General features: G+C 40.3%; 1 protein-coding gene and 1 long non-coding RNA gene across 2 annotated transcripts in view; one reads left to right on the top strand and one right to left on the bottom strand.

Annotated features, from left to right (window-relative positions):
- Positions 1-25,300, top strand: part of slc2a15a (solute carrier family 2 member 15a) — a 154,600-nt gene that overhangs the window by 30,465 nt on the left and 98,835 nt on the right. Inside the window, exons 2-4 of the mRNA XM_062058896.1 lie at positions 16,296-16,394; positions 19,980-20,140; positions 24,415-24,539. Coding sequence (XP_061914880.1) covers positions 16,296-16,394; positions 19,980-20,140; positions 24,415-24,539 — 385 coding nt within the window. The remainder of the gene's footprint in view (positions 1-16,295; positions 16,395-19,979; positions 20,141-24,414; positions 24,540-25,300) is intronic.
- Positions 42-5,380, bottom strand: LOC133656880 (uncharacterized). Its single transcript, XR_009827188.1, has 3 exons — positions 5,335-5,380; positions 4,912-4,947; positions 42-1,281 (listed from the first exon to the last, which is right to left on the bottom strand). It is a non-coding gene; the product is annotated as an uncharacterized LOC133656880 (long non-coding RNA).

Raw genomic sequence — 25,300 nt, 5'->3', positions numbered from 1 at the left:
AAATTTATTTACCCATTATCAGAAGTGCAGGTTGAATTAAGTTGGCCGTGCAGACAGACCACATGTTACTCCGGAGTAAACAAGACACACACAAGCCAAAATCACTGTCGAGTTCCGGTCTTCTGACATTTTTTATATGTCTCTTGTGCGTCATTGTTTGTTATCTAATGCGCCACGATTGTTTTGTTTTGGTTTTGTCTGTTCCAAAACAACCTTATATCTCCTAGTCATATTTGGAAAATCTAAACATTCTGTAGACAGGTTGGCATAACTCCATATTCACCTTTGTCCCACAACTGGTCCATTCAATGGCACAAAATAGAAGAGAATTGAAAATGAGCGGACATTCTTAAAAGACAAGAAATATAGGTCAAAGGTCAGAAATTCTACTACATACCCGCCTTCCAGGGTCTTAAGACCCTGGACCAAAACAATTTCTGATGTAGACCACTAATCTCTACCACAGATAGAGGCAAAAACCTCAATGTTTTTATACGAGGCAAAAATTCCGTCTATGACGCTCCTTCAGAGCGATCGCTGTTACCAGCCTGCAGTAAAACCATCTCTCAGAACACAATTAGTGGCCTACCCTTTGATTTACTAAAGGAATAACAAATACTTTGATCATGAACATCATTGAACATAAATAGATGAATGTATATAGACTTATGACTGTAAGACATTTGCAAAAATATTTTTCCCGGCATTTGCAATGGATGTAGTTACCAATATTGTTAATTACCAATTAATTTTGAACACACAACTGAATTTCGTATGAGTCCATGTTCGATTAGTGCTCGTATAGATGGCTCGGTGGTGCCTCAGGCTGGTGGCCTGCCGACACCTCGTTGGGCTTTTGGCTGCCTTGGTGAAGAATTAGATCCACTCAAACAGTCTGTCTCTGTCTCTTCTTGGGGTGTGGTTCAGTCCATTGGGCAGACTGTGCAATGGCATGTGCGCGCTGGCCGCTTTGGGGAAAAGCTGAGAAAAAGTTGGAGCTGTGGGGGCTTTGGGGAAGGCGGGGGCAGAGTGCTTGCTTCAGGCCTCCTCGCTGCTTCGGCACTCCCGACACTTCTTTCCACAGCTGCTGGAGTCCCGGTGGACACATTGGCTGGCAACCTTAGTTGTTCTCGTCATCGCTGGCAAGGTGTTGTCTCTCCTCTCGGTTCCTTCCAGTCAGGTATCGGGTGTTGGTCCTGGATTTGCTTTGACCGTGCCCCTCTTAGCGAGTGCAAGGGAATCTGGAGTGGTTGCTTTCATCCTCAAATCTGCACAGAGGAACTGGCACACAAATTCTACATTTTGAAAACTTACCATTTTGGTGTCATGGTCTTTCCACCTTCCTAGGAAGCTGCTGGTCCTGAGAAGTGCTGATCTTGTGACTGAAGAAGATTAACCTGTTTTCTTAAATTAGGTGCCGTTGTTTGACCTAATCTTTTTGGGGAAACCATGTCGGGATATTAGATAATTCACAAAACATTTAATTACTGAATTGGCACCCTCCTTTGAGGTTGGGGTTGCTTCCGCCAACCACTGCAATTGTCAATCTAAATCATTACGTTCCTTTATCTTTGTACCGGATTGATCATATTGATTAAATAAAACCTCAACACGCTCAAACTTGACCCAATCCAAACTCACCTCCCCCCTCTGTCCCTCTCACAGGGACAGTGTTAGTCGTAGTAATAGTAATAGTAGTAGTAGTATTAGTAGTTTCAGAAACATCCAAGAAAAAGAAAAGACAGCTGATAGTCAAGCGCAGCAAGAACAGAGGCGGAGGACAGGTCATGTTTGAGGTCACTGTTCGCTTTTGCAATAGTACTTTGATATTTTACAACACCTAGTGAATTATCGTGGCCTCAATAATTCACTAAATAGTTGTAATTAATTTAGTCTATCTATGATGGGACAATGCACAGAAACATTAAGTTCAGAAACAGATATGTTCTGTACCAGATTATATCTAAATAGCTACTTTCCATCTGTAGTCCCTGTCTACCTAAATTAAAGGGATCCACAAATCAAGCAATAAAATTATGACACTAATTAATCATAATAAATATATACATTCATAATAATCAATAATTAATAAAAAAATAATCATACTGTAGCATGTAATCAAATTAAGAAAAGTCATAAAATGCCCCTTCATGGACACATTCTTAATATACAATACAACCACACCTTATTTACATCATCACACAAAGACAATACCTGCTCTTGTTCACATCTGTCATCATTCGTAACAACAACCAAGATTTTAACAACCATACCTCACAATTTACAACAAAAATGCTCTCATGGATAAATATAATACTCATTAAATTGATGTGTCAACATAATGCCCCTCTTAGTGACCGTATGAGCAGCCTTGATTGCTCCAAAGCCACTTTTTAATTTCAATTTTCTATTCCTTTTGTTATAACGTGGAGAAGGCTAATTGGTCTGTACATGTTCTGGTCTTCTTTATTTCCTGCTTTATGGATTTAATCATAGTAGCAGTTTCTCGACGTGGTAGGGAAAGTCTTTTCCGTTATTGATTTATTTATCAATTGTTGTTATACGAGCAATAATACAATCCTTATATGTTTTTAGGAAGATAGTGTCCAACCCATATATATATCTCTCTAGATCGTGAGTCTGATAATGCAGTGAAGATTTTGTTTAACTTTGTTTCATTTGTTAATTCTAAAATTAGTCCATCCTGAATAAATGACAATTATTTGCACTGATTTTGAGGGATTTTTTATTCAGGGTTTGTACAGACTGGATGAAATGTTCATTAAAATTATTACTTATGTCCAGACTGTCTGCGATAGTAGCTTTGTTACTTATTTACATTATTATTTCTGGTTTACTTGCTGTCTGTTTACTTAAGTTCTCATATTTTGGTCTGTCTTCCTTCTGATTAGAATTTGTTTAACGCTTCTCTACGTTTTGTTTTGACAATGGCGCTGAGTGTTGGCGACGCTTATCTGTACTTCTTCAGACTCTATGTTTCACAGTTTGCACAGATGCCCTTAGATGTATTAGAACATAAATTTAACTTTTATTTTATTGTGTGTTTATTCCTAAAAAAAAATTAAAATGTCAATGTATAATCAATTTATCTGTATCAAATTTAAATTCAATATTATTAATGTATTTGTTGTATAACTATTAATTCAAAGTTACAGTGTGTCCTACTCTATGATGTGCATGTGTTTGTCTCAACTTCCACACAGGAACTGGATGGATCAGATAAGCAGCAAGGCTGTTCAATACAATATATTACACACATAATTAATGACTAATGAATTTAACAATGCTTCAATGTCCCAGTCCAAATGTATGTATTGATATTTAAATGTTTATTTATTCATATACAGTATATTTTATTTTTCCTATTATCAAAACCAACCTGTCAGCCTTCTCTTCAGATTTGAGTACAGCTGTCCACTATATATATTTATATATTTTTTATTTATTTATTCTTTAAACCTAGCTCAATGCTAAACTAATCCAATGCTATGCTAACAGTGTCACACCTCTTCGGCCCAATGCCTCGTACAGCTGACACTCACACAGCCTTGCCACTTCTGACACACTCTTATCTCAAAATGTCTCCCAGCTGAGACTCCCTTTTTTTTTCTTTATATGCGTCACACAGTCACTCACACAGAGAATTTACCAGCGAGCAAGAGCCTTTTTTCCCGTACTCAAAATCTCAGTGTGTAAAACAATTGTAATATCGCACAGTCACAATCACCAGTATAGTTTAAAACAAATTCAAATGACTGGAATTCGCTTGCAGCGCCAAAGAGGGGGAGCTTCCCTGCTTAGGCTGCTGCCTCTGCGATCCAACCTCTTGATAAGCGGAAGAAAATAATTATATGGATGGATCATTCACTCATGTGTTTTCTGTACATAACTTTGTCTACTTTCTCACACGCACACACATTTTAGACAATTTCCCAACTTTTACAGATAGCGGGGCTGTGAGAAAAAGCGTGAAGGGAGGTTGCGAGGGGGGGGAGGAAAAGGAAGGGGGGAATTAAACCAGATAAGAAACCAGGTGCTACACAAAAGTTATTAAATTACGCATATATCTAAATGTACCAACATAAACTGACTCACTCAATACACACACATTTCAGCATTCATCATTATACACACACATTGTTAATATACCATACCACCCCATTGTCCGGACAAATATAAACAACTAATGCACGCATGCTTTTGTGGAATCGGCCGTCTCATATCACAAAAACCAGGTTCCATCTTTGCTCATAAAACGGCGATTAACCCGTTTCATTGGAGCAACACCTGCGTTATCCCTGACCAACACGGAAAAACCTGGCCTAACGCCCAGTAGGACCACTGGAAATCACCCAGCAATCCTACAGACTCGTGTCTGGTCAGTCCATACAGTTTCACCAAGTTTCACCAAAGCTCTACCATATGCAGCCCGATCAATACCTGTCTATTTGCAGCAAATTTCCAAATTCGTTGTGACAGCTATACGCTCAGTTGATCTCCTTTACCGGAGTCAATGAGCGGTCACCTATAAGAGGCTTTTCCCACCGCTGCAGTTTCCACATAAACAGATATGTCGCACCTTCATAGACGTCATCAATTTATATGGGCCAAATGTCACACCAGTTAGCAAATCTTGCCTATAATTTAGCTGTATCCAACTCTGACTAATCTGATGCACTTGCAGCAAGAAGCATCCTCTGCCAGCAACGACAGAGGATGAAGAGGTTAAAAGAAATTTTTCGTCTCACATAGTCTACGCTTCAAAAACACTCCAAACCACCAAAATTCTATCAACAATCCCCTAATGTTAAAAACAAGAAATCACAAGTTTTCAACAAACACACAGACAAATGATCACATATAAAACAACTCAATCCAACCATAATTTACCCCATTCCAGGTTGTTTTTGGAGAACCTGACTAAACCTATCTTTTATCAAAAATAGGGACCGCTGCAGTTTCCACATAGACAGGTGTCTCGCACTTTCACAGACGTATCAATTTTATATGGGACAAATGTCACACCAGTTAGCAAACCTTGCCTTAAATTTATCTTTGTCCAACTCTGGCTAATTCTGATGCACTTGCAGGAAAAAGTCTCCTCGACCGACAACGACAAAGGAGGAAAAGGTTAAGAAATGTATTCGTCTCACATCGTCTGTGCTTCTACACTCCAAACCACCAAAATTCTAATAACAATCCCCTTATGTTAAAAACAAGAAATCACAAGTTTTCAACAAACACACAGACAAATGATCACATCCAACCATAATTTACCCCATTCCAGGTTGTTTTTGGAGAACCTGAGTAAACCTATCTTTTATCAAAAACAGGTTCAGCAATTAGTCTTTATCGATCCGGCTCTCTCTAGGCAGAACATGTTTACACTTTAAAGCAAAACTGCTTACCTTGTGATGCGCGCGTGCAATCAATTGTCTGCCTGAAAAAGAGAGCGGGAGCGACTGTCGACCTGTAGCTTCTGGACCATCCTGCCGACAACGCCAATTTGTGTAGTGGATTGTCCGAGGCTTAAACAGGCAACAAAAGTAGTTTAGTACAACAAATTTATTTACCCATTATCAAAAGTGCAGGTTGAATTAAGTTGTCCGTGCAAGCAGACACAATGTACTCCAGAGCACACAAGACACACACAAGCCAAAATCACTCTCGAGTCCCGGTCTTCTGCCATTTTTTATATGTCTCTTGTGCGTCACTGTGTTTATCTCGTGCGTCATGATCCTTGGACTCCCCAATCATACCCAAACAACCAAAACATTCTGTAGACAGGTTGGCACGACGTAATATTCACTTTTGTCCCACACCCGGGGACACAGAATAGAAGATAAATCAAATGAGCATACATTCTTGACAGACATGAAATATAGGTCAAAGGTCAGAAATTCTACGACAACATAAAACAAGGATGGGAAAGAAATCCACTTTCAAAGTTTCAACAATTAGTTTCCTCAGTTCCCAATCATTTATTGAGTGGTGTTAAAAGAAAAGGTGATGTAACACAGTGGTGAACATGCCCTTTCCCCAACTACTTTGGCATGTGTTGCAGCCATGAAATTTTGAGTTAATTATTATTTGCAAAAAAAAAAAAAAGTTTATGAGTTTGAACTTCAAATATCTTGTCTTTGTAGTGCATTCAATTGAATATGGGTTGAAAAGGATTTGCAAATCATCGTATTCCGTTTATATTTACATCCAACACAATTTCCCAACTCATATGGAAACGGGGTTTGTATTTATAGTGGCGCCCAGATCCCTTCCTGTGTGCCGATGTTTAAGTAATCGAGAGGTCTGCTGCTTTCTCACGTCTCTGCTCCCTGTAAATTTAATGCAGATCATAAATCATGCATCTCACCTGGACTGAAGGTGGCTGGTGATATAATCCGACAAGATGGGACACTTTGACAGCCACTTAGGACCTGGAACTGGCGAGAACGACCCGAAAAAGCGCTTTACAATGTACTTTGTTGATTTTTTTAGAGATTTTTCTAATCCCTTTAGTCACTCTTGTCTTTAATAAAAAGGACTGGCCACAAATCTAGCATCTATTTACATTAAGGAGAAACCCAAAATGTAGTTAAACCGGATGTTTAGCGTAGCACTTTTGTTCTGAAGCCGGAAAAGTGTGTAATTGGTTTGAGAAAGTATCTTGACATGTTTTGATGTCAGATCGACTGTTTGCAATAAAAAAAAGTCTCCTTTTGACATCCTGCCGACCGTCTTTCGCTTCTGTTGAGCTTTTATGTAATCCTACTTACTAAAGCAGTCACAGTAACAATCTAAGTGTTATGTTATCACTGCACCTTTACCGTAATCTGAACATGGAAGTGTTCAAGTGCCTCTTGACGGGCGCAGCAGGTGTTTGCTGCAGGGACGTCGCCTCTTGTATTGCTTGCCTTATTCTGCTCACTTAACAGACACAATCCACTTTGCACACTTTTAGTTGATCAGCTTTGCGTGTGCTATCAAGTTTGCACATGTTTTAGTGCATGCAAACCTTCACCAATCAATGTTTATTTATATGGCCCTAAATCACAAGTGTGTCAAAGGGCCGACTCTGGACAGCCAGCACTTCATCCATGGCCACCGGACCTGTGCAACTCCCCCTCAACGAGGGAGAGGGGAGCAGAGGAGAAAAGAAAATAAACGGCAGATCAACTGGTCTAAAAAGGGGGTCTATTTAAAGGCTAGAGTATACAAATTAGTTTTAAGATGGGACTTAAATGCTTCTACTGAGATAGCATCTCTAACTGTTACCGGGAGGGCATTCCATAGTACTGGAGCCCGAATAGAAAACGCTCTATAGCCCGCAGACTTTTTTTGGGCTCTGGGAATCACTAATAAGCCGGAGTTCTTTGAACGCAGATTTCTTGCCGGGACATATGGTACAATACAATCAGCAAGATAGGCTGGAGCTAGACCGTGTAGTATTTTATACGTAAGTAGTAAAACCTTAAAGTCATATCTTAAGTGCACAGGAAGCCAGTGCAGGTGAGCCAGTATGGTAAATGGGTTGTACTTGTATAGCGCTTTTCTACCTTTTTTAAGGAACTCAAAGCGCTTTGACACTATTTTCCACATTCACCCATTCACTCACACACATTCACACACTGATGGCGGGAGCTGCCATGCAAGGCGCTAACCAGTCCCATCAGGAGCAAGGGTGAAGTGTCTTGCTCAAGGACACAACGGACGTGACTAGGATGGTAGAAGGTGGGGATTGAACCAGTAACCCTCAGATTGCTGGCACAGCCACTCTCCCAACTTCGCCACGCCGTCCCAGTATAGGCGTAATATGATCAAACTTTCTTGTTCTTGTCAAAAATCTAGCAGCCGCATTATGTACCAACTGTAATCTTTTAATGCTAGACATAGGGAGATCCGAAAATAATACGTTACAGTAATCGAGACGAGACGTAACGAACGCATGAATAATGATCTCAGCGTCGCTAGTGGACAAAATGGAACGAATTTTAGCGATATTACGGAGATGAAAGAAGGCCGTTTTAGTAACACTCTTAATGTGTGACTCAAACGAGAGAGTTGGGTCGAAGATAATACCCAGATTCTTTACCGAGTCGCCTTGTGTAATTGTTTGGTTGTCAAATGTTAAGGTGGTATTATTAAATAGATGTCGGTGTCTAGCAGGACCGATAATCAGCATTTCCGTTTTCTTAGCGTTGAGTTGCAAAAAGTTAGCGGACATCCATTGTTTAATTTCATTAAGACACGCCTCCAGCTGACTACAACTATTAAATCAGGACCTATTGTTGTGTACCGGGCAAAGGGAAGGAGGCGAAACCAAGGCAGAACTGCGGTTTACCAGGTTTATTGAAAACCTTGATGAGTGTGTGGGGTGTGTATGCTACCAAATGTGAATGAGTGCGGACGATGTGTAGAATTGACAATGTAAGTTTTACCAGGGGTTGTTGTCGGTGCGTGTTGTGTGAATATTTCGCTGAATGAAAGGGGCAAGGCGAAGAGGCAGTCAGCAGGGAGGCGAGCAGTCGGTGGTTGGAGAGAGGCAACGATGTCAGAGTCCAAGCAGGGGTCGAGGGTCGAGGGAGGCAAGCAGAGATCCGGGAGGAGGTCGTGAGGCAAGACACGATCACAGGCAACAGGGAAGACACTGTGGAAGACACAAGGGACATCAAACATGGGAACGAGGAAGAGCACAAAGAAGGCGAGCAAGGAACAAGGGAGGGGTGCCAGACGTGATGCTTACTGTGAAAGATAGGCTACGTTCTGGCAAAGGTCTCTTGGGTCCGCTGGCTTTTATGTTGCGCCCTCTCATCAGGTCCAGGTGTGATGATTAGCAATGGTCTGCAGCTTTGCAGCTGCGTGGGCGTGCTGCGCCCAGCGCGAGCAGGGGCGTGTCTGGGCACGCAGCCAGAGGAGGAACTGGGAGACTCATCTGCTGGAGAAAAGCGGGTTCGAGTCCGTGCCGTGACAGTACACCCCCCCTTAAGCGAGGCACTCGACGAGCGCCGGGGAGTATCAGGATTGGCACAGTAGAAATCCTCTAAAAGAGAGGGATCGGCAAGGTAGGAGGCTGGCACCCACGATCTGTCTTCCGGTCCAAATCCCTCCCAGTCGACCAGATAAACGACCCCCTACCTTGTCGACGGACCCTGAGGATTTCCTTGACCGTCCAAACCTGGTATCCGTTTTCCAAGCCCGCTCCTTGTTGAAGACCACGCCAGGTCATGGTAGCAGGCTGGTACTAGAGACAGGTCAGTCTGAGGGGCACTGGTACTGGGATGGTGGAACGGAGGGGAAGCTGACCTGAGGCAGTTAGCGTGGCAGGGTGTACTCCACACCAAGATCTTGCCCGAAGTCCAAGAGACGTGGGGGTCATGTTGACGGAGCCAAGACCTACCCAGGACCAGCGGGGCGACGGGTGCTTCCAATACTCAAAGACTGAAGGTCTCGATGTGGTTCCCTGAAATGGTCATGGAAATGGGCTCAGTGCGATATTTGATGGGTTCCAAAGGTCGCCCATCCAGGGCTTGGGCAGGAGAGTCTTGTCCAAGTGGACCAAAGGAACGCCCATCTGCCGGGCGAACTCGAAGTCTATCAGACTCTCGTCAGCTCCTGAGTCCAAATACGCCTCCACTTGAATGGTCCTTGAGCTCCATGCTAGTGTAGCGGGTAATAGGAAGTCCAGGTTCTCCTCATCTTGGGGAAAAGACGTATGGCTCACCAAGATCCCCTCAGCTGGTGAGCCTGGTCTTTTGTTTTCGCCGGACAATAGACAGACAGCAGCTTTATTATTGTCCATTCTTAACATGCACAAGACACATAAGAACTGAAATGACCTTTTCGGCACAATCCCACTAAGAGCAGACATACATTACAGGGGGACAAGACGGGACCGCCAACGGAACAGCCACTTACAGCGCTCCTTAAAAAGGTGGGAAAAAGGTGACATTGGGAAAGGGGGAAGAGTAAAAAAAATATCAGTCTAAGGCTGGACCCTCATCAGTCTAAGGCTGGACCCTTATAATATCCTCCTTAATAGTGGAGGATATGTCCGGCTAGACCACAGTAGAGACAGAGGCGCTGCCTGTACCTCCTCTCCCTCTTCTCAACGGCCAGCCGGGTCCTTCCCAGCTGCATGGGTTCCAGAGTAGTCATCATGGTGGGTGGAGGCTGGAGTGGAGCGGCTGGGGGCTCATAGGTGGGTAGGAGTTGAGCCCTGGAACTGATCTTCGCGGCTCCCTGAGTGCGCTCAGCCGCACGTTCAGACAGTCTCTGGTCAAACATGAGTGCAAGTTCGATGAGACCCCTGCAGGACGTGGGTCTTTCCCTCAGTAGGCCGTCCTTAATTTCCTTGGAGAGCCCCCGACGGAACGCGCTCTGGAGCGCCCGGTCGTCCCAGCCGCTGTCAGCCGCCAGGGTCCAGAACTCCAGCGTGTAGGCCACCACAGAGCGTAGTCTCTGCTGGATGGAGTGAAGACGTCCCGCGGCGTACCCCCCATCCTTGGGGTGGTCGAATACGGCCCGGAATTCAGCACGGAAGGCAGCGTAGTCCGAGCTCAATCCCACGGTCCTGTCCACGGCGGCCGTAGCCCACTTGAGTGCAGGTCCAGTGAGCAGGGCGAAAATGAAGGCAATCTTAGCCCCATCAGAGGAATAGCGTGAGGGCTGGTGTTGAAAAATAAGATCCCACTGCACAAGAAATCCCCTGCACAGTTCAAAATCCCCCTCAAAGGGTCTAGGGTTGGCAATCTTGGGTTCCCGTGCTAGACTGCAGCGTTCAGGTCACCAGGCTGGGGAAATAAGCTGCTGAGTAGCTGCCGCGGGGGTCACTCTAGGAATTAGGCAGTCCAGCCTGGTGAAAGCTCTCTCCAAATTGTCTTCAAGGGCGGAAAAACGCTCTTGGTGTTCGTTGACAATGGCACTAAGGATAGTCAGGCCAGATGTCCTGGGAGATCGGGATTGGGCCTCGCCTGGTTTCGCCATGTTTTTGGCCAGAACGTACTGTTGTGTACCGGGCAAAGGGAAGGAGGCGACACGAAGGCAGAACTGCGGTTTACCAGGTTTATTGAAAACCTTGATGAGTGTGTGGGGTGTGTATGCTACCACAAGTGAATGAGTGCGGACGACGTGTAGAATTAACAATGTAAGTTTTACCAGGGGTTGTGTGACTCTTTCGCCGAATCCAAGGGGCAAGGCGAAGAGGCAGTCAGCAGGGAGGCGAGCAGTCGGGGGTTGGAGAGAGGCAATGATGTCAGAGTCCAAGCAGGGGTCAAGGGTCGAGGGAGGCAAGCAGAGATCCGGGAGTAGGTCATGAGGCAAGACACGATCACAGGCAACAGGGAAGACACTGTGGAAGACACAAGGGACATCAAACACGGGAACGAGGAAGAGCACAAAGAAGGCGAGCAAAGAACGAGGGAGGGGTGCCAGACGTGATGCTTACTGTGAAAGATAGGCTACGTTCTTGCAAAGGTCTCTTGGGTCCGCTGGCTTTTATGTCGCTCCCTCTCGTCAGGTCCAGGTGTGCAGATTAGCAATTGTCTGCAGCTTTGTCGCTGCGTGGGCGTGCTCACCCAGCGCGAGCAGGGGCGTGTCTGGGCACGCAGCCAGAGGAGGAACTGGGAGACTCAGCTGCTGGAGAAAAGCGGGTTCGAGTCCGCGCCGTGACACCTATGTGTCAAACTCTAACCTGGAGAAGAGGATTGCACTTTGTCAGCTACCACCTGAAGACTAAGCTCCTGCTGGTAGTTCTTAACTACAATCAGGTGGCAATCTTTTAGAGGGGAAACTAAAAAAATACAAGTAAAATAAATAAAATTAGGTATCCTTCACATTTTTTTAAACCATTTATTTTAACTTGATGGCCTAATTCTTAAACTGAATTTAACCTTAAGTAGGACTTCACACACAATAGTCAATATTTTCAAAACTGAAAAGTACAGTAGTCTTATGAATAATACACAATAATTATTCTCAAACTAGTCTATGATCCGGTCAGCTGACTCATGACTCAAAGTTTCTGCATTCTCCATTCATTTCGACAGAAAAAACTTAACAACACTGCCTACACTCTAGACATAGTAATGTTTTGTTTTCCAAGTTGTGTTTTATTGTACCAACTAACTGGCAGTCAACAGTTCTCCTGTTCTTTTAAATTATATTTATTTAATTGTGTTGTCTGATCAGTACGTGTGTAGACACTTGCAGCGTGAGGAGGTTCACATTGTATATTAACAGACAGAAAGCAAAGCATACAGAAAATTACAGTGTGGTGAAGTTTACATTGGCACAACTAATGGTAGCCTACATATTTGTTTTCATCATTGTTTAAACAGGAATAGCAACTGACAGCTCATTTCAACAGAACACCTGAAGCAGCAAATACACCCAGCTTTAACTTACAGTTGTTGTCCATACCACGATCGGTGTAGGCTCCAGCATCCCCGCGACCCTGAGAGGGACAAGCGGTAGAAATTGGATGGATGGATGGATGGGTTTACATGTTAATGACCTTGTCTAAATTCAATTTTTACATCGCTAAGGAAAGTATGAAAAAATATGTTGTGGATGATTTAATTGAATAAGATCAATGCTGTCTTGAAGTCATGAGATCTACTATTTATTATTTTTGTCTACCCACTGACGAAACATACACATTCTTAATGCTGTATTAATTTCATTGTGTGTACAGTAAAAGTTTTAGTGTCAATATATGTCTGTTTAAAAATTTCTGTTCTACGGATCTTTCCACCAGCCAAAATGTGCTAGTGTCATTTCACGTAAATAAAGTGTCTTCTTTGAGAACATTCTGACACTTATTAAACAAGTTTTAATTTGTATTTTGCTTGTATTTTTACTTATATACTTGTACATGTGCTAGTTGGGGTGAACAGTGTTTGTCCCTCCCACCCCCAGCTTGTTCTTCTTCATCTGCAAATGTAGTATGCATTGATTGGTGAAAATGGTTCCAAATGTCACTAGTGCGTACGTTGCATCGGTGAAACAGAGTCATGTGACAGTGCTCGCTGAATGAATGATTACGTCTTTGCAAACAGAAACAATAGATTATTTATACTTACGATACTAATCAATCAATGGAAATTAAACTCAGCGTTTCTTCTTAACAAAAATACTCAGGTAAAAGTCAAAAGTATGTAGCATTATAACTACTTTGACAAGTACAGTTTATCCAAACAGTCACTTAGTGTGTTACTACCCACCTCTGATTCGTTCTAAGTATTTTGTGTGTGTGTGTATATATCCAGTGGCATTAACGCATTATAGAGTGGTATTGAGGATTATTAATCTTTATACACAGATTCAGTGTAATATTTTCCTACTGTACAAATTTTATTTGCATTCATTCTGTATTTCATTTTTGTAATGTAGAATATTTATACTTAATAGATCTTAAATGAGGGCAGCACGGTGGAGGAGGGTTTAGTGCGTCCGCTTCACAATACGAAGGTCCTGGGTTCGATCCTGCGCTCGGGATCTTTCTGTGAGGAGTTTGCATGTTCTCCCCGTGACTGTGTGGATTCCCTCCGGGTACTCATGCTTCCTCCCACCTCCAAAGACATGCACCTGGGGATAGGTTGATTGGCAACACTAAATTGGCCCTAGTGTGTGAATGTGAGTGGGAATGTTGTCTGTCTATCTGTGTTGGCCCATGATGAGGTGGAGACTTGTCAGGGTGTACCCCGCCTTCCGCCCGATTGCAGCTGAGATAGGCTCCAGCACCCCCCGCATACCCGAAAGGGATAAGCGGTAGAAAACGGATGGATGGATGAATCTTCAATGATGTTTAACCCAAAATAATCAAGTTAAAGTGGAGTTACATATGACACTTATTATTTACCCTTATCAATGTAGTGCAAATGTACTTTATATGTAGAGAAAATATGTTTTATATCGAGTAAAATCATTTAAATAGTAACATTTATCAAGTATTTTATTACCATTTTTTCCATCGTCACAAAAACGTCACGTCAGACTTTTTATAAGAATTTTAATACTAATAGTGATATTTTGCTAACTTGTTTTATTTATGAATCGATTGAAGAAATATAATAACAGTCATATTGTACTTTTTGTTAGTATTAAGTATTTATAAATATTAATTAAATATTTATAATTATTTAATTGTTGTTACATGGATTTAAATGGACTTTAAAATAATTTGGAAAAGGGCCAATTTACCTATGCACTGCCATTTTGTTAATTGTGATATTTTGCTAGCTTTGATTCTATGAATTTATTGAAGAAATATAATAAAAACATGTTAAAGAGGTTCATTTAGCCTACTAATGTGTATTTATAAATAGTTGATTTATATCAACCTTACTAGCCTATATAAATCAACTATTTATATATAATAAAAACAGATTAATTGTAATAGTTTACACACTATTGAAACATTACCATTGTTATATGAATTTAAAATAATGTTTAATGGTAAAAAAAAAAAAATATATGATTTTTCAAATGAATTACTGAAGCTTACCTGATAGGCGGTCATTTTGGGAAATATCTGGGATTGTCACATGAGCATCACATGACAACAACTCCTTAATTTTTAATTTTTTTATTCAGGACAATGCACATTGATGAACAATCTGATTTACAGATTGTAAATGGGCCACATTATAGCATATTTGGTGATTTACATCTGTAGTCCCAGACATAAAAACACAAACACCAAAGGACAATAAAACATTATAATGTCAAAAACACAGACACAACATATTGAAACATTAGTTAAAGTGACGACATGACTGTAAGTTTATAAGAAACAATTTAAGATGCTTTTTAAAAGTGTAAAAAGTGGGACATGCTATTATATTACTGGGAAGTCTGTTCCAGAAATCCAGAAATTACGTATTTGGACTGACAGAACTGTTTGTCCAAAGGTTGTTTTTCATCAAAGTCTCTTCTGGAGGAGGCTTTGGTGCCAAAATGTCAGTCCTCAGTGTAATTAATGTATGTGGAGAATGGTGGTGGGGCTAGTCCATGAAGAACTTTATAAATGAAACAGCTGAATAGAATTTTCAAAGTTAAGCATTTTATATTTTACCAAATGTTACACCGATGAAATGACAGAGGCTCCTAAATGTTTCCTCAACAATCTTTAACTTAAAGAGTTCTGTACAGCAGTGGCATGTCTGGGGGTGGCCTCGGGTGGCACCCCAAGAATCAGAATCAGATAGGCTACCCCACTCAGAGGCGGAAGGATTTGAAGCATACAAACATAATGGGTCAAAATGCAAAAATTGTGCGGTTGGCAGTAGTTTGCTTAATGGAGTGATGTGATGTGTCGATGCTTCAAGGCGTGTGTGTGGAGTAATGCAGGGGGTGTTTCCGCATAGTGCGTGTCAAGGCTTTCTTCATGTAGGGGAGGAGCTAGAAATAATGACGGATGAAGCCTTCGCTTCGGGGCACGGTTCAGATTCTGCGAGGAGTTGTGGTCGGTTTGGAATCTGGATAGAAAAAATATATATATTTTTTAAATGCCAATACAATAAAATAATAAAAGCATGTGATGCTGTTTGAGGCTCTGTGAGCAGCATGAGTAACACAAAAAATGTGCTAAATTTGCTTGTCCACTCGTGAAGTGTGGATCGTTACTTAAATATTGATACCATCAATACCAGATCTTTATGCTCTAATATCAATATTCAAATCAAACGTTTGGTATTTGAGATCATTTACATAATTAAACAGGAACACAGTGTAAAGCAACTAAATCATTTGATCTTGTCTCAATGAAACGTGATTGATGGGAACTACTTTTTCTTCCGCCTTGGTAAATAAGAAATGCATATTTAAAAAACTAAAAACAGAATCGTAAAACTTCTGTTTTATTTGATCAGCATTTTGAATGCCGAGTTACAGACACCGTTTGGAAACAATTAAGGTATTTACATTTACGCAATTTGTCTGTGTAAATAACTCTTTTCAAAACGTATACATCTGAGGCTTATACCGCTATATAGCTAACACATGGAAAAATATTTTTTTCTTCTAAAATGTAGTCAGTGCAGCTTACAGTCCGGATAATTCTCCACTCCCCCACCCCCGTGCCACCCCTTAAAAAAAGTATGGACATGCCACTGCTATATAGACCACTGGTAAAGTATAAGTTTTGGGGTTTTATGGGTTAAAATGCTTTTAGTCTGGTCTTGCATTAGTGTTCTTGTATTTCATGAACTATAATCATATTTAGCAATTTGAAGTGGTCCTTTCTGACTCAGTGTATTTGTTTTCCCACGTGTACGCAGCATCTGACTGGCTCGCTGCTGGCCGTGGCATTTCTAACTTCCTTTGGGAGTTCCATGCTTTATGGATACAACCTGGCCGTGGTCAACTCTCCAGCTGTGGTAAGACATACTGTGATATGTTCTATTATTATTTATCATGTATTATAGAGCTGCAAACAAATTACAGTCGTGGTCAGAAGTTTACATACACTTGTAAAGAACATAATATCATGGCTGTCTTGAGTTTCCCATTAAAAAAAATAAAAAAAAATAAAAAAAGAGTTTCCAATTATTTCTACAACTCTTGTTTTTTTGTGATAGAGTTATTGGAGCACGTACTTTTTTAAAAACATTCATGAAGTTTGGTTATTTTATGAATGTATTATTGGTCTACTAAAAATGTGACCAAATCTGCTGGGTCAAAAGTATACATACAACAATGTTAATATTTGGTTACATGTCCTTTGGCAAGTATCACTGCAATAAAGCGCTTTTGGTAGCCATCCACTAGCTTCTGGCAAGCTTCTGGTTGAATTTTTGACCACTCCTCTTGACAAAATTGGTGCAGTTCAGCTAAATTTGTTGGTTTTCTGACATGGACTTGTTTCTTCAGCATTGTCCACATGTTTAACTCAGGACTTTGAGAAGGCCATTCTAAAATCTTAATTCCAGCCTGATTTAGCCATTCCTTTACCACTTTTGACGTGTGTTTGGGGTCATTGTCCTGTTAGAACAACCAACTGTGCCCAAGACCCAACCTCCGGGGTGATGATTTTAAGTTGTCCTGAAGAATTTGGAGGTAATCCTCCTTTTTCATTGTCACATTTACTCTCTGTAAAGCACCAGTTCCATTGGCAGCAAAATAGGCCCAGAGCATAATACTACCACCACCATGCTTGACGGTAGGGATGGTGTTCCTGGGATTAAAGGCCTCACCTGTTCTCCTCCAAACATATTGCTGGGTATTGTTGCCAAACAGCTACATTTTTGTTTCATCTGACCACAGAACTTTCCTCCAGAAGGTCTTATCTTTGTCCATGTGATGTCAGATGAAACAAAAATTGAGCTGTTTGGCCACAATAAAGTATGTTTGGAGGAGAAAAGGTGATGCCTTTAATCCCAGGAACACCATCTGTACCGTCAAGCATGGTGGTGGTAGTATTATGCTCTGGGACTGTTTTGCTGCCAATGGAACTGATGCTTTACAGAGAGTAAATGGGACAATGAAAAAGGAGGATTACCTCCAAATTCTTCAGGACAACCTAAAATCAGGTTGGGTCTTGGGTGCAGTTAGGTGTTCCAACAGGACAATGACCCCAAACACACGCCAAAAGTGGTAAAGGCATGGCTAAATCAGGCTACAATTAAGGTTTTAGAATGGCCTTCCCAAAGTCCTGACTTAAACGTGTGGACAATGCTGAAGAAACAAGTCCATGTCAGAAAACCAACAAATTTAGCTGAACTGCACCAATTTTGTCAAGAGGAGTGGTCAAAAATTCAACCAGAAGCTTGCCAGAAGCTTGTGGATGGCTATTAAAAGCTAACCTGACTCTCGCTAGATCCCTGTAGTTCGCTGAGCTCCACACAAGGATCTGAGACTTCTCAATAGGAGATATATTTCAGAAGGCGGGGCCTTGTAAAAAAAAATCATTGTATGTGATTGGATAAGCCACTTGTCCATTATCTGGTTAACCAAAAGCACCTTATTGCAGTGAAACTTGCCAGGGACGTGTAACCAAATATTAACATTGCTGTATGTATACTTTTGACCCAGCAGATTTAGTCACAGTTTCATGCATCAATCCATTTTCTACCACTTGTCCCTTTTGGGGTCGCGGGGGGTGCATTTTCAATAGACCCATAATATATTCATAAAAGAACCAAACTTCATGAATGTTTTCTGTGATCAACAAGTATGTGCTCCAATCACTCTATCACAATTGAGGAGGATCGTTTTTTATCAAAATAAAAACATTTGTTTGACTTCGCTAACAAAATGGCGTAGGGTTTAATAGGCTAATCAAAATATTCAGTTTCATGTTAGATTTCAATAGTTATCAACAGAGTAATGTATTTTTTAAATACATCAAAATCAAAATGTTCTTCATGGAGGTCACATATACAGTCGTGGTCAAAAGTTTACATACACTTGTGAAGGACATAATGTCATGACTGTCTTGTGTTTCCAATAATTTCTACAACTCTTATTTTTTTGTGATAGAGTGATTGGAGTACATATCGTTGATTACAAAAAACATTCATGAAGTTTGGTTCTTTTATGAATTTATTATGGGTCTATTGAAAAAAAAAAAAAAATAAAAAAAAAAATATATATATATATATATATATATATATATATATATATATATATATATATATATATATATATATATATATATATATATATATTTATATATATATATATATATATATATATATATATTTATATATATATATTTAATTATATATATTTAATTATGTATATATATATACATAAATTTAAACTTTTTGTCTCGGGGGCCGCGTTGGGTTAAACAATTCTGTCCGGGGGCCAGGCTGTATCTGTGTGTATATATATATATATATATATATATATATATATATATATATATATATATATATATATATATATATATATATATATATATATAGACAGACAGAGGGAGAACAGGGGTGGAGGGATGGGGCGGTGGGAGGGGCCCTGTGTGCCGTGATAAAGGCGCTGCTCAACAAGAAACAGCTCTTCTATGGAGGTTAATTTGTGTCTTTATTACAAAAACTTTTTTTAACACTGAATTGATGGAACTGAATTTTTTGCATTTGAATTTTGTGAACTGATTTTTTTTACATCAAATTATGCTGACAATTTTATTGTAAAAAAAAAATTATAGCAAAATGCATGTGTGGAAGTCTCTTGCTTCCGGGTTCTTCGGACCACCAAGTGTAGACATCACCGCTCCTTTTCAGGTTTTTAGACACTGTTTTATTTCACCAATAAAGTCTTTTCCGTGCTTTTCAGCAAGTGTCTTTGGTCTGTCTGTCAGTCTCGCTCTCTCGTCGTGCTCCGCCATCCACCAACAACTCTCTCTACTCTCCTTCCCGGCTGCTGCATTTAACAGAGCGACAGGTGATCAGACAAACACTCTCAGCTGTGTCATCTACGCACCTGCCGCTGATCTCAAAGCCGGTCGCTGCAGGCCCGCAGGCCACGCCCCCCACAGCATGTGTTTAAAATTTCAGTGTACAAAAATTCAGTGTACAAAAATTAATTGTGAAACATTCAGTGTAAAACATTCAGTGTTGAAAAAAAATTGGTGTTAATAATTCAGTGCTGAACAATTCAGTGTAAAACATTCAGTGAGAAAAAAAATTGGTGTAAATAAATCAGTGCTGAAAAATTCAGTGTGGAAAAAATGTGCTGCATTTTTTTGTTATGCTGCAAAACAGCATAAAAAAAGGCAGTTAATTGGTCTACCTGCGCATAATACAACATAAATCAAATTTCAATCCAGCCCGCTGGATATTTTCAAACTATAGAAATTATTCCAATGGTTAGAATCTGCACTTTTCAGTGACATACGGAGCTCTGCTTCATGCAGACGAGGCATGGACAGATCCGATGGGGATTCCGCCCAAATCTGGAAATTGATTTGTTTGTCAGTATCTCAAACTAATACTAAAACCACTTCCTCTCTCTTGCTTTAGTACATCAAGAACTTCTACAACAAAACCGCCTTGAGCCGCTATGGAGAAGGACTCAGTGGGGAGGCGCTGACACTCATGTATTCATTCACAGTGTCCATTTTCGCCATCGGTGGTCTTCTTGGTTCTCTCATTGTGGGTGTGCTGGTCACTCGCTTTGGCAGGTAAAGATTTATTCTTTTTGCACATACTTTCATAATAAGAAATTATTCATACAATGTCCAACCAAAAGTCAAGCACTATGTTTCACTAAAAGTCACCTGCAATGACATAAAACATCAGACAGTTCTACTACAATACATGAACACACAATTCCATAAACGCAAGGCTCTATGAACACGTGAATCCATTAAAACATTAATCCATCAATGCATGACCCTATGAACACATGATTCCATCAATGCATGACCATATGAACACATGAAACAAAAAACACATGAATCCATGAACATCTGACCCCGTGAACACAGGAAAACATGAGTGCACGACCCTATGAACACATTAATCCATAAACATATGGACATACAAACACATGAATCCATCAATGCATGACCATATGAACACATGAACCAATAAATTCATGAATACATGATCCCATGAACACAGAAAATCATGACCGCATGACACTAACAACACATTAATCCATTGAAATATGAATCCATGAACGCATGACCTTATGAACACATGAATCCTTGAACGCATGCCCCTATGAACACATGAACAGAACCCATGTGTGCATAAACACATTCATACTGGATTTTATGAACGCATGACCATATGAACACATAAATCCATGACATATGAACACACAACTTCATGACCCCATGAACATGTTAACACTTGAACCCATGAATACATGAACCCATGCACACATGAACCCACTCTTCCTGACGCTAGCTGGCATTTCCCTTGCGGTGGTGTGGCGCAACTGGCTGTGGGTCGGCTTGGAGGGGCTCGAGACGAGCTGCTCACAAACACATGAAGCCATTGACATATGAACAAATGAAACCATTAGCACATTAACTCATGCACACATGAACTCATGAACACATGGATGCATAAATCCTATGAATGCTTACACCCATGAAAACATGAACCCATTACCCACAACAATATTCATTAAAAAAGTAGTGTTGTGTATGTAGTTGAAATAACATTGAAATGAGCAGATTAGAGAAAGTGAAACTAACGTTTAATTAACTATCTTTACTACTGACTGGGAATGCCATCATTTTGAATGAGCTGTGTGACGCTTACATCCACACAACCTCCTCTCCATGTTTGCAATCAAACAAAAACTCAGCAAATATGTTATCAATCTAACTTGGTAGGACAATTGAGAACATTTTGGTATTTAAAGACAGAAGTACAACAAAGTCATGTCGAGAACATAACAAAACTAAACATGACAAAAAACAGGAGGTCAAAGGCCAGGTAGATAAAAAGCAAGTGCAATGATTGTGAATTATTTTTACAGAGCTTTCCAAAGGGGCAGATTGGGACAATTGAGACTTAGGGTCTGCTAAAGAAGATTCCAGTCATCTTCAGCAGGAAACTGGATGAGATTTGGGGATTAGGAGGTTGAAAAATGCTACTGAGGCAGCTATCATGCGCGTTCCATTATCCTCCTCGCCAGCTGCGGCGCATTTCCAGTCGCCGCTGCCACCTGACTCGTCCCCGCTGGTTGTGGACACGCACGGCTTTGGCAACCCTTTCTTAAATCCCCCCTCCATCCTTCTTTATTTTTCAGTCTTTTATTGCTGTTGGGATTAAAACGTCTGGTGTCTGTTTTTTGGGGCAGAGGATACTGTCACAACCTGTCACGTCATACGAAATTCTTGTGTGTCCTTAGTTTTAAATTATCTTCCTTAATTTACTGTTATTTTCTGTCCAGCACTCTAATTTCTGTTCCACTTTTTGCCTGGCTCCTGAGCGCTGTCTCCCGCACCTGTCTCTGATTGGCGATTTGCAGATTCACCTGCTTCTGGTCACTGAACAGAATGAGATTTTGGGATTAGGAGGTTAATGAAGTTGCAGACTGATGGTTGTGAAGGAGTTAATATTAAGAAGTGACTGACAGTATGAAGGATTTGAACAATTCAGAGTTTTGTATATGAACAGGTGCATTGAGTGAACGTGGATTGTGGGCCAGTTAAAGGGGAACTATACTTTTTTTTCCCGTTCACAATCATTATGAGAGACAAGAACACACCTGTCTTTTTTGGGGTGGATTTTAAAGGCTACAATTGTGACTGCCAATAGCCGCATCTTCCAAAGCCCTCTGAAACAACTTCAAAACCCTCCATCAACGTTTTTTATACAAACTGCAAGTCTATATTTAATGTAGTAACAAACACCTTCATAACAATATGTTAAATATTTACCCTATTTTAATCATTGCCGGAACTAATTATTCTACGCACTTATTTCCGTTTCCATAGCAACGCACGTCTGACTTCTGGCAACAACCACTTCCAGATGGAAATCACCCAATCACGGCGGATTCAGTTAGAAACAACAAAAACGCCAATTTTTGAAACGAGGATTCACAACCTTATCTTTTTGAATCTGAATTTTTGCTCACTCATAATTAACCGGAAAAAACGTCCCTGGCCAGCTGGACCAAACAGTCACTATAATACGATCATGATAAACGCAGCACGTCATGCGTGTTATTACAACCACAGTATGCTGGTTGGCTCGCCGTGTACAAACAAAACATGAAACTTTGGCTAATACTTCACAGATACTGTAATATGATTGTTAATGTTTTTCATTCAGTGCAGATTGTTATATTATTGCATTGTGTTGTGGATTACAAACTCAAACGCGTTTCGTGCTGACGTAGAAGCTAGCTTATCTCTTGCCGTAGTTAGCTTCTACGGCTAATACCGAAGCACGCCGATGTGTTAGTACGCTACAAAAAGAGTTTCTCAGTGTTTTCTCTTACAATAACAATGTCGCTACAGTTTGGTTATTATACAGGTTACGGAATGCAAATGAAGTATTGTTGACGGTTTTTGAATGCATTTTTAAAGTGATTTTGTGGTAGAATTGATTGCTCCCATAAGCTGCATTGCAAGCCATCAAGAACGAGACAATTGTATATGTTAGAAAGCAAAAGAAAAAACCCAAACAACTTTTGTCTTCTTGTCTCTTACAAGGATTGTGAACAAAAGGCAATATTTTAAAAAAAGTGCAGTTACCCTTTAAGCAGAGATGAATGATGGAGGTTTTATAGTAAGCGGGCTTATCAAATTATTACCTATTGAACCATGCTGGACAGCTCTTAGAGTCACCAATTAATCTTAGCCTGTCCAGGCCGCGGTCTTCACAGGCCACGGTCCTCACAGTCAAAAGCCATTACCTCCAAGTCAATAGAAAACATCAGCACAACAATTTATGTTATGATGGGCACTTATCAAGTTGCTCAATAACTTAAAAAAAAGCCATAATTTAACCATGTCCAGATCTGAAACCAAACTGCCGAACGATGTTGTGAGTCTTGAGATTGTTGGCAAGTTGTTTCTTGATCAGGCTCCCAAATATTTAGAGAAGAAAGAGCTTGCGTAGACAGGAAATATTTATTGGGGACACTGCGATGACTTAAGGAAGAATGACTTATTTTCAAATAGGCAAATCCTTTAGGATAAAACTCTTAGACATGAACAAGTAGTATTTTACAAAAAACATGTATTTTATGTGATATACCATCATTTAGCTTAATTTCCCCAAGACTTTGATTCTCTGGGGGTTAACACACTTTCAAGAAACAAGTCCAAGTAATTATGTGAGAACCTTTATGTCATACTTTGTTAAAGCATCTTTTCATTTTGTTAGTCAGTCGGTGGGTAGCAATATTAAAATTTGCCCACTTTTCTTACAAAAGCGGTTTAAATTAGTCAGATTATAAGAGCATCCCAAGGTCTTGGATTTGTGTCTGGACTTTTCACTGTTGAATTGTTAAATTTTTTCTCAACTTTGTGTTACAACCTGTCTCCCGCACTTGCCTCTGTTTGGTGATCAGGAGACACACCTGCTTCTGGTCGCTAATCAGAGAGCTATATTATGTCAGCCTGTACTGCAGTCAGGGCTGGAGGATTGTCTCTCGAGAATTGTCATAGTTGCCAACTGTTGGAAACGGCAAGTTTTGTTACTACAAGTTTTACATTTGTCATTTATACTTGGTTTGCTGAACTTGCACAGCTTGCCCTGCTGCACACCTTTGTGCTAATATTAAAGGACTTTTACCTGCATGTTACCTCCTGTCTCCTGCATTCTGAAGTCAAACATTATACATGCTGCTTCACAGTTTATTCTTGTCTGTGGGTTATTTGTCTGTGTCTTGACTTTATTTCATGCATTTCCGATTCACATGCTCTGAATAATATTTTCCTTATAACTATTTCTGTACTTGATGTTTGTGGTGTCGTTTCAGGAAAGGCACGGTGGTAAAAACTACAGTGTTAGTTGTTATTGCTAGCTCACTCATGGTCTTTAGCAGAAGTTGTGGTTCACCTGAGATGGTCATACTGGGTCGTTTCATCACAGGTATTCACTCAGGTAAGCACTCCTTCACACACCTTTTCACAGACACTTGGGAAATACATGTTTGTTCCCCTGCTGATTTTCAAAATTTGCCGCCTTACAAAGATATTAACACTGCACCATTTTGTGTCAACAGACAACATAAACATCAACATAACATAAACATAACATAAACGTTAGAAATATGTTTTTATTTAGTTTATTTAGTACAAGGTCACCCAAAAAACTGAGCCCACAAATCTTTGAAGGTCAAGGTTTGTTTATTTATAACACCTTAAAAACAGCCACGACTGCCACCAAAGTGTTGTGCAGATTAAAAACAGGTTAAAAAAATAGGATACAAATCACAATAAGTACAGAACATTATAAAAGACAGCTAAACAAACCAATCGATAATATAGTAAAAACTAAAATAGGACTACACACACTACAAATCAAATAAATAATTGTCATAAAAATAATAAAACATTATAAATAAAAACATAAAAATGTCCATAAATGTGTCCAGCTCAGCTTGTTTTAAATGCCTATGCAGATGAGTGTGTTCTTAAAGAAGAATTAAAATTCTCAAGAGAGGCAGCAGATTTGAAATTCAAAGGGAAAGCATTCCAGAGTTTAGGGCCTGCTACTGCAAAAGCTATGTCACCTCTGGTCATCAGTCTTGACCTTGGGCAGTTTAAAAAGCTCTGGTCAGAGAGCTTAGAGTTCTGACGAGGGTGTGCAAAATACGTACTATAAGTCAGATAAATACTGTGGAAGCAGCCCGTGAAGTGAAT

The sequence above is a fragment of the Entelurus aequoreus genome, linkage group LG09 (assembly GCF_033978785.1).
Source record: "Entelurus aequoreus isolate RoL-2023_Sb linkage group LG09, RoL_Eaeq_v1.1, whole genome shotgun sequence".
Lineage (NCBI taxonomy): Eukaryota > Metazoa > Chordata > Actinopteri > Syngnathiformes > Syngnathidae > Entelurus > Entelurus aequoreus.
Note: the sequence above shows the minus strand (reverse complement) of the source record. Positions and strands in the feature narration are given on the sequence as shown.